At 35.5% G+C, this 10,962-nt stretch overlaps 1 protein-coding gene across 2 annotated transcripts in view; it reads left to right on the top strand.

Moving 5' to 3' along the window:
- The first annotated feature begins 115 nt into the window (after positions 1–115).
- Mnn1 (menin 1) overlaps positions 116–10,962 on the top strand; it is a 33,887-nt gene continuing 23,040 nt past the window's right edge. For both annotated transcript variants that reach the window (XM_083124891.1, XM_083124890.1), the window contains exons 1-2: positions 116–762; positions 8,131–8,283. In XM_083124891.1, coding sequence (XP_082981017.1) covers positions 327–762; positions 8,131–8,283 — 589 coding nt within the window. In that variant the 5' untranslated portion in view covers positions 116–326. The remainder of the gene's footprint in view (positions 763–8,130; positions 8,284–10,962) is intronic.

Genomic DNA, 10,962 nt, shown 5'->3' with positions numbered 1-10,962 from the left:
ATCAACCACTTTCTTTCGTTAATAATTTTTCAAGTTAATTTACGTTATTTACAATAACATATTTTTGTACTTTACTTTTTAAATATTTGAAAATATGTTAGAAACAAAAGAGACTCGATCCAGCGATGGAGTAGCATTTGTTGTGTGGTGGTTGTCTAAGTTTTTACATGTACAGATTTCTTGATTTCGATGCCTGTTCCAGCGTTATTTACGTACTAGAAAGTGAAATTATATAAATAACAGAGGTTACTATGTTTTCACATCATTTTCTGTTTTGCCGATTTTGTAATAAATGCAATTTACTGTGCTAAAAGTGCCAATACGTCATGGCGGGTGTTCGAGAAGTTAAGCGATTTTTCCCGCTGGAAAATATTTCAACAGTTATAACGTTATTCAAACATCAAATTGAGAATTTGCGTGAACCAGATTTAGCTTTGTTATCAATTATTGTAGGAGGTATTGAAAACTCAATGACATGCAACAGAACACTCACTTTACCGAAGGAAAGTGACACTAGTCCAACAGAGACAAACGCACGTAATGAAGTGAAGTTTCCTCCACTGCAGTATCACATTGTCGAAGCCCTATATGCAAAATTTAATGCTGAGATCAAAGGTTCAGTTGATTTAACACAATACGGTAAGAATAAGTTTGCTACAAGAGAACTCGTGAAGAGAGTATCGGATGTGATTTGGAACTCCTTAACCCGAAGTTATTACAAAGATCGGGCTCATCTACAGAGCCTTTACAGTTACCTGACAGGTGAGCATAAACTAATTTAGGAATGTTATTGCTTAAGAAAAGCCCAATTATGATTGGATAGAAACATTTTCATATCGGCACAACGTATTTCTCCATTTTTATAGAAGAAACTACTTATGGAAATGAGTTTTGAATCAATTTCACCGGGAATTCAAGTATTTTTCAAGAGAAATATCTCTCCGACGCTTTCATCTCCTTCCTCTACGTGAACCGGATGTAACCCCCTGTCAGTGTTTCCAACCACGCTGTTGTTTCACAAGAAGACATAAAAATGAAATATACATTCCTGATGTTACTGCGTCCCAAATTTTAACTATATTTGCCTAACCTAACCTTACCGTAAATGGTTTGTGGGGCATTTTTTGGTTAAGAAGGTTGGAAATACTACATACCCACAGATGATCTATCGGTAAAAATCTAGGTACCAGTTTGATATACCGGAAACACATTTAACTCGTTTATTTTTAAATAAAATTCATTTCTACTTACCTCATATGCATAGCGGAACATTTCTCAACTAGGGATTACTTTTTTTACAATGAAAAAAGCGTTATTTTTAACATTATAAGTATTTATTGGTCGTTGCTAATTGGCGGCCAAATTTTGACTCGCGTTGTGTATTGTCAGCTGATATGCAGTGTTTCCGAACTTATGAACCGATAAATGCCGCACAATCTATTCACAAAAGGTTTTTAAGCTAAAATGGATCCACAAACCATTCACTGAAGGTTTTGTTAGGTTCAGTTAGGTTAGGCAAACATAGAAAATTGAATTGGGAAAAAAAACTGCTCACACGACATCTTATAAAACTACCACGTGGTTGTTACACTAACACTTATTAACTGAAAAATAATTGTTTTAATCCACAAACCATTCACGGAAGGTTAGGTTAGGTTCAGTTAGGTTAGGCAAACATAAAAAATTAAATTGGAAAAAAAATCCCGCTCACACGTCATCTTGTAAAACTACCGCGTGGTTGCTACACTGACGGGGGGGTTACATAATCGAACGCACTGAACATTTGATTCACGTAGTCAACGGTAATGGTGGCACGAGCTATTGTGCAACGGAGATACATGAATGTCGAAAAATGCCTTATTTAGAGGCCGAATAACTTGCACAATTCGAAAAAAAAAACACTTTTCCCCGCTTCAGAGAGTTCACAAGAACTAAATTCCGTAAGTAATTTCTCGTCTTTTCTCCTGTAAATTTCAAGAAATGTATTTCCGGTATATCTGATCATTACCAAAATTTGGTATTCCCCGGACACCTATAACTTCATTTCATCAATTTTTGATATTCGTAATTACCTATCTGCTTCGTGGAACATTCTTTGGTATGACTTGACATGACCAGACCCCTCTCCGATTTTCTTCATATTTGACATACTCACTAATTGAGGCCGCCTAATCACGAATCTGAAGTTAAAATTTGACTGTCACGTCTAGATATTGCGAACCATTGGCGCTAGCCCCACAAACCATTGGCACGTACGTGGTTAGGTTAGGCAAACATAGTTAAAATTTGGTGTCGTAGTAGTATCAGGATCTAGAAATTCGAAATAATTGTGAACCATTGACTCTAGCCCCACGAATCATTGGGGCGTGGTTAGGTTAGGCAAACATAGTTAAAATCTGGTGTCGTGGTAGTATCAGGAATATATATATTTGGTTGTGAAGCAAAAAAAATTCGTGAAAATCAAGTTTCCATTCCGAAAACTAACGCCTTATTTTCGCTTATTTTGCAATTTCTATACATTTCCGACAAATTTTAACTTCAGATTCGTGATTAGGAGGCCTCAATTAGTGAGTATGCCAAATATGAAGAAAATCGGAGAGGGGTCCGGTCATCTCAAGTCATTCCCATTCTTTAAGGTGTATTCAATTTTTTTTTGATCAAAGTAATTGCAATTTTTCACATTACGAGTACTTCTTTCTTGTAGTGTTTTCACTTGCCTGAGACACAATATGGCACTTACACCTTCTTAGATAATCGCACGTCGTGCTTGTGTTTTGTCGATTGTCATTCATTATGCAGTGTTTCAACCTTCGGAACCCAAGAAATACCCGTGAAAAAAGCTGATCTGATCTTTTTTTATATATATGTTTTTTGCATTGTTTTACGAAGAAAATTGTAATGATTCGTGGGGCTATCCGTCCCGAAATCGGTGGGAAATTTAAAGTAAAAAATTATTTTCACTTGAAATTTTTGAGTCCAAATTTCCCACCGATTCCAGGTTCCGCCCCTGGGGTAATTGACCGCTACTGCGGCCCCGCCTCCGCTCTGCTCCAGCTACCCGACTTTCTCTATAGTCCCTGTTAAAAGCATGGTAGAAATTGGCCGGAGTCATCTGCCCCCAAATGAGAAAAAAAATTGTAAATTTGACGAAATCAGTTTCCTGTTCAAATCTACACGGAACTCTCTTAAACCGTAACGTCCCACATCCCTGGACTCTCTTTGAACATGCATATACCCACAGCCCATTCCTTGTAACGAGTAGCTTACATTCACTGCCACATTTTGGACTTTCCTCTCTTCACGATCTCATGTTCAATTAAAAAATCCACTGGATGTTCCACACCCGGTACAAATTTCACCACGCTTCCACGACACGTCTTGTTTCTAACTTTCGTTGCAAACACAGACAGTTCGAAACACTGGATACCCAATGAACATGAACAAAACACAATCACGACGCGTGATGATGTATGAAAGTGTATGCTCCAAAGGCTATTCTCCGTCAGAGAATTAATTTTCATAAAAGAACATGAATTTTCGCTGTCATACATTCCCACATCACACAAAACACCTTCCAGATGTTAGACAATGCAACAGTAACTTATTACCGTAAGTTGTTTCTTCTGTAAAAATGAAGAAATCTGTCTGGGGAATATTAGATTAGTACCATGATCTTGATCATGATTGTCAAGCTGTGCTCGCCATATTGTGTGTTACGCAAGCAAAAATTGGAAGAACAATAATTACTCGTAATGTTAAAAATTGAAATTATTTTCGTGAAAAAAGCATAATTCCACCTTGAAGAATCTTTCGCAATGCAGAATACGTAAGTACGAATGTTAGAAATGACAAAATAAATGAGTGAGAGGTGTTGTGCCCATACAAAACTGGTACCTGAATGGATTTTCGTATTACCTTGTACGTAGAAATATCAATTATTGTCAAAATTGTGCAGCTGTTAACATCTTGTTGCAGTTATTATTCTGTACAAACAAAAAGCTCCTGGTCAATTAAAGCTGTAGGTTTGAATATACTTCTAAAGAATATTAAATAACGAAATAAGCCATATCCACATTTATAACATTATTAGATGTAATACAGTGAAAGATGTAGCTATTCGAGTTTAGAGGCATAGGTATATCAAGTGTAACTATATGATGACAACATATGATTTGAACTATGGTATAAGCCTGCATGGATGCATTTTGAAAGTGCACTTTCAAATAATCATCTTTACTTTAGGATTGTAAAAATTTGTTGTTGCATGTATTTGTTCTTCCACTTGCTCACAAAATGCAAAGGAATGAAAGCACATTGTTGGGCAGATAAATATGAGGTATGCTTTTGCATTAACATGAAAATAGTATTCATTCTACAAGATAGGAAAAAAGATTTATGTGTTCTCAAAGCTAGTTTTGCCATCTGTGTCAACAAGCTATGATACCATATACTTTTGGAGCGAATTTACGATACCGGAAGTATCTCCCATTTGTTTGAAATTCGGCATACTCACTAATTTTGCCCTCCTAATCACGAATCTGCAGTTGAAATTTGGCAGTCACGTTTAGAAAATGCAAAATAAGACTAAATAAGTGGGTCCGTCAATGGAGTAAACACCCTTGATTTATGAAGAAAACAACTATTTTTTTTAATGATTAGCGTTTCAAAACTATGTTTATGATGACCCTTAATTTTTACTATGCTGGCTAACCTTACCGTGAATGGTTTGTGGGGCAAACATTTTCTCCACCTTATGCAAGATGCCATTTTCTCAAATGCAAATCAACACTCCATGCAACGGGTAGCGAACTTCACTTGTTCACATCATAAAACATGGCTACCATAACAGTGTATCGACAATCATAGCGTTAATATGTTCACATAATTTCGCAACTTCTGGAAGTGACCGCCAATTTTAAGCTGCAGATTCTTGATTACGAGACCGAAATTAGTGAGTATGTGTAATTTCAAAGCAATTTGAGATACTTCCGGTATAGTAAATTTATACCATACTTTGTTCCAACTTGATTTGGCATTACATATAAAGGTATAATTACAGAATACCAGAAGTATCTCCGATTGCTTTCAAATTTGGTATACTCACTAATTTTGACCTTCGAAATCACGAATCTGCAGTTAGAAATTGGCGGTCACGTCTAGAAAATGGGAAATGCCATTACATTACATTACATTACATTACATTACATTACATTACCGCTATGATTGTCGATACACTAATGGTCGCCATGTTTAATAATGTGAACAAGTAAAGTTCGCTATCCGTTCCATTAAGTGTGGCTTTACATGTGACAATATGGCATCTTCAGTAAATGAAATGTGGAAAACATACTTGCCCCACGAACCATTCACGTATGGTTAGGTTAGGCAAGGCAAGCATAGTTAAAATTCAGGGTATTCATAAACATAGTTTTTGAACGTTAATCATTGCAAAAAATTGTTGTTTCCTTCATAAATCATTGGTGTTTACTTTGTTCACGGACCCCCTTATTTCTACTTATTTCGCATTTTCTAGATGTGGCCGTCAATTTTCAACTGCAGATTCGTGATTAGGATGCCAAAATTACTGAGTATGCCGAATTTGAAAGCAATCGGAGATACTTTCGGTATTCTGTAATTGCTCCCATATAAAATAGTATTTTGATATTTGAAGGGCTCATGTGTAAAACATGGTAAATGACACTTTGGTAATTTTTGAGTTACAAACTAAAATGTGTCGTCCATCAATTTTCGAGTGAAATTGCCATGTCATAGAATTTGCATTGGACTCAGTGAAGCCTTCTGAAATTGGTAAACACAACGCGAAAGCGATTTATCTACAGTATAGTTTTTAATAACATTTTTTCTTAATGAACTCAGAAATGACCAAAATGTCACTTGCCATGTTTTACACCCGAGCCCTTCATTTAATTGATAACAATTTTCGATGTTTTTTGTTAAGTTAGGAGTGCTTAGTTTGATGGTGTGTCATATTTGGCGTGTGTTCTTTAGCTATATGAGTGTGCATAAAACTTTTTTTACTTTTTAAATAAATTGTTAAGGTACTTGGAGATAACAGGTTTTTACTTGCAGGTCATACTTTGTGATCAAATATCTCCGTTCTTTGTGTTTTCCACGTGCTGGAACCAATTTTGTATTATGTATGACATAGAAATCTGTCAAATGAGAAAAAAACATACTTCTCAATGGGGTACAGTGGGTTAATGGCTCTTTTTTTCTAATCGAAAGCTACTGAACTGTAAAACTGAGGACGTGAAAAGTGATGTTTCTCAATTGTGCAAGTAAATACTCACTCTTCTAGTGCTAACATTCCTGAAAGTTAAATCTAGTAACTTTGTATGTGTGTGTGTCTAATTTGTGTCATGGTGCGGGAATAACGAATAATCTAGCCGCTGTGAGATTTATGTTGGATTGTTTTTAATTTATATATTTCTATGTTTTATATGGAGTATAAAAGTGGGCATTCCACGAAAAGTTGTCCTACTCCATGCAAATTACAAATTGAATTAATCTTAATGTTAATATTGTTTTTAATTGCATTAAAGTTTATATTGTTTGTGAGTGCATATAATTTGCACAATTTACTAATAAAAGTTACTAGCATCTGCAGCCCATTTTTTTTTTTTCATTTCTTAACAGACACCACAAAGTACTTCATAGTTCTATAAAATTAGTTCATTTTGAAATTTACGGAAATGTTCGATAAGCTAAAAGAATTACAAATAACACCTCCCATAAATTTACAAACATTACTTTAGTCTTAAAACCCCAAAATGCTAGACATAGTAGGAACGTTCATATTCGTAGCAAAGTTAACAGAATACATATGAAAAAATGAAAAGAAAACTCAAAACTCACATAAACATACACCGTAGTGCAACTAACAGACTACGTAAAATTATAAACACCAATAAGTCTAACACACTTAATAATAGTTTCACTTCTACTTTATTTTCTTAAGTTTGTGTTTGATTTGCTTTATTTAATAGTATATTTTAATGCAAAATAATTAATATTTATTGTAAGTTATTGACTTTTGTCACTAATATTTTGTGTTAATGAAACGGCAGGCTACGTTCCATCTGGTGTTCACTTGCGGAAAGCCTTTGGGCTGCGCTGCTTCAGGCTAAGGAAACACAGGTACTTGACTTCACCATAACACATAACAACAGAAACCATACATGACGAAGATAATGTTCATAAACCATTCCAAATAATTCACTTTTAGCATGGGTACAGATATTTGGTCCCAAAGTATGACCCACATAAATAATAACAAAGAAATCCTATACCCCTTCCAAAATCTCATTAATTATACATACATAGAGTGAAAATGTACCCTGATCCTCTGTACTCCCTTGAGAAAGTGATATATGTGGCATGGTTTATGAAGATTATGTTGTTTGTGAATGGTCTCCATTGTTTTTAGCTCGCATAGATGTGTTATTGTGAAATAAATTATGTCTGTTACCTTAGTGTGTTATCTTACCATGAATAGGAACAGCCCGAAGGCTGCATGCAAGTGAATAGCATCCAACATTCCTCAACAGCAGCTATAATTTTACACTATTAGGTTTGGAGTTGATAGCAATTTCTGGCATGTTCTTTCACTATTTTAGTGTGCATGCAAATGGTTTTCCCTAACAAAAAGTGGCAAAAGTACTCCGAGGTGGCAGGTTTTTACTTACGTAGGTCATACTTTCGGATCAAATATCTCCATTTTTTGTGTTTTCTGCACAATGGATCCAATTTTATATTACATAAAACATTAATTCTGTTGATCAAAAAAAGAATTGAACATAATTCACGAGTGGGTGCAGTTAGTTAACAGCTCCGTTAACATGAGCAAATACTATTAGCATCAAACATAACATACCTAACCTGCCAAGCTCTCACTGAAAATGTATGCTTGACACAAATTGAGGAATGGTATGTATCAGTAGTGGTGGGTTCAAGTATCTGTCGACATATTAATGTTGCAGTGAGTTTTAGATTTATGTAAAGAAGTTGTAAAAGTCTAGAAAGTAACCAATAATGTATTTTAGTACGCAAATTGCTGTGTGACGAGCATATAAAATGTGGTTATTAAACTGTTCAATCCTTGATCCACAGGCAACAAATTGGATTGCTTTGGAGTGGCGTTTGCAGTTGTTGCCGGTTGCCAAGTGCTGGGTTTCAGCGATGTCCATCTCGCATTGTCTGAAGATCATGCCTGGGTCGTGTTTGGGGAGAGCGGCACCGAAACTGCAGAAGTTACATGGCATGGTAAGTAACAGAGGAATTTCTAAAGCTAATTTTATTGTATCGGGGGATGTTGTCAATCAGCCAGGTATGATTGGATTCTACGTCAAATGTTTCAAGAATGATATTCCGGGTTTTCAATTACCTGGAAATCAGAAGACGAAGGTGTGTGGATCCAATTTTGAGGGCAAAACAAAAGCGAAATGATTCATTCTTCAGGCATGCTCGAGTGCACCCCTTGTCACCCTTATCACCTCATTAGGACACACATCATATTCCTGGAACCAGGGCTGGACAAAACTAAAATAATACAGGGGAAGAAAACCATAATCCACACATAACACACTGACATTCTGAGAAAGAAAAAGAGGAGAGAAGGTTTGGAATAAGGAGTATGGGGAAGACCACAGAAAAGATATGCAAAGTGCTTAGGAAAGCGGGAGTTAAAACTTACAGGAAGGGAGGGAGAAGCATCTTAGGAATAGTGAGGAATGCTAACAAGAAGAAGGAAAACAGAGAAGAGGAAGAGGAAGGGATTATCTACGAAGTGAAATGTAAAGAATGTCAGAGTGTGTACATAGGAGAAACGAAAAACAGGCTGAAAGACAGGTTGAAACAACATAGGGATGATGTACGACTTAAGAGAGAGAGAAATGCAATATTTAAACACACGAGAGAAACAGGACATGACATAGAGTGGGATGAGGCTAAGCAGATAGGAAGGGAGAAGAGAATGCTAGTGAGAAAATGGAAGGAAGCCAAGGAAATAGAGAAGAAAGGTGAAGAAGACACAATGAACTGGAATGGGGGACTGAAGTTAAACAAAGAATGGAAGAAGATTTTGGAAAGAGTGGAAAGGACAAGAGAGAAAGAGGAAAGGAGAAGGAAGAAAAATGAAGGGAAAAGAGTGTGAGATTAAAAGCCCAACCACATTCTATATGGAAGTAATTGTGTTTAGCCTTTTAGGTGAAAGTAAAGTTGGCAAGTGAAAGTCATCTGCTAGAAAGTTCCAAACAACTTTCTAAATAGTCTGGAGGGAGTAATGTTTGTGTATATATAATGGTCTTTTGTGGTATCTGGTTACTTTTGTACTTGATACAGAGTCTGAAGAAGACCTTGCTAGAAGGTTGAAACGTTACGTTAGTTTATGTTTTTTTATAAAATAAATTACTGCCTTGGTCAGCATATTTTAGTTTTTCATAATCATGGAAACAAGGCTTAATGGTGTTATAGAAGGAAACCTTAAGTCTCGACCATTTTTCGTTTTTGATTTCTAGTGGTTTGAATATTGCATTATTTCCCTTGCATATATATTTTTTTTTATCAAATAGTGTCTTTCTTTGAGAGCTTGTAACACTGTAACAAATCAACAGAAAAGGAAAATATATTTTTTTTTTGGACATGTATCATGTGGTCCTTTAACATATATATTTTTTCAGCAAAATCCATGATGGTGAGTTGACAGTGCCTGTATGGTCTGAGATGAAATCACCCACCCACCTAGTTTACCTGCTCCATACAAGAAATTTACCTGAGAGGAAGGGGTCTCACAGGCCCACACTTGTTTTTATCGCTAAATTCAAGAAGCAATTTTGTCATTGAATCACTGCTTCCCTTGTTGATTATATGTGTGCAGTTATTTATTAATTATAATAATTACAAAAATTACCATCATTAATGAGAAATAATAACCAATTATTACATAAATGTTGCACACATATTTTGCCATTCACTTAAGCTCACAACACATAATTTTGTCTTAATGCTTTTTTGTTTATAAAGGTGCAGTTGTTTATTTTATTAGTTAAGAATAATATTAATAATTACAAAAATTACCATCATTACCAACAAATCGTAAACTCTCACTGGCATAAGTATCTCGAATGACACACTTTCAAAGATGGCACCTGATAGGACCATTAGTGCATTTTGATTCCTATTTACATTGATTTATGTTTTTATAAACAAAAGTAATACAGAAATATTGGGAACACATTAGGGATCAATGTAACTTATTTTCAATTTTTTATAAAAAAATTCAGTTTGAGAAATCCAAAAAATAGAGGTGGTGGGCCTGGCATTTCCACCCCCTCCCCCCCTTGGGTAAATGTTAAGTATGTAAAAAGTTTGGTTGCTTAATATGGAAATTATACAGAAGTACACAGCAGGACTTCAAAATCCACTCTATGGGGATGAAAGTCTCCTTCGTGGACAAACCAATATAAGAAATTTTAATTTTCTAATTAAGTAAAGCTGGCTTTAGTAAAAAAGTGCTTCCCAGTGCTTAGCACCTCACCATAAATGCATATAGTGGGTGTGGGGGGTAACGCACCACACTTTCTTGATCCGGTCGTGAGTAGGGGTGCTATCTTATTGCCATTTTCCTTGCTCTTTGTCCTACATAATCTTTTTTCTTCTGCACGAACACGATTTGGACATTATAAATCTAAACCCAAGAACAGGTTTGTTAGCTCACATCATCGAAGAGAAACATAGATTTGAATGTCTGGGAAGCTTCGTTCATTGCAGAAGAACAATGGAATAAATTAAATAATGAAAATGGTAACACAGACCCACTATAGAGTTTTCTTTTGCACAAATGGAGTAAGCCACCATGTTTAACATTTAATGTAACAGAAAACATCAAGAGACTTTGTGAAAACAATGATGACTTTGAATTACCTGATGATATTTGGGATTCAT

Source organism: Lepisma saccharinum, chromosome 7 (genome assembly GCF_977018435.1).
Source record: "Lepisma saccharinum chromosome 7, izLepSacc3.1, whole genome shotgun sequence".
NCBI classification, from domain to species: Eukaryota; Metazoa; Arthropoda; class Insecta; order Zygentoma; family Lepismatidae; genus Lepisma; species Lepisma saccharinum.
The sequence above is the reverse complement of the archived record's forward strand: the minus strand, read 5'-3'. Positions and strand labels throughout refer to the sequence as shown.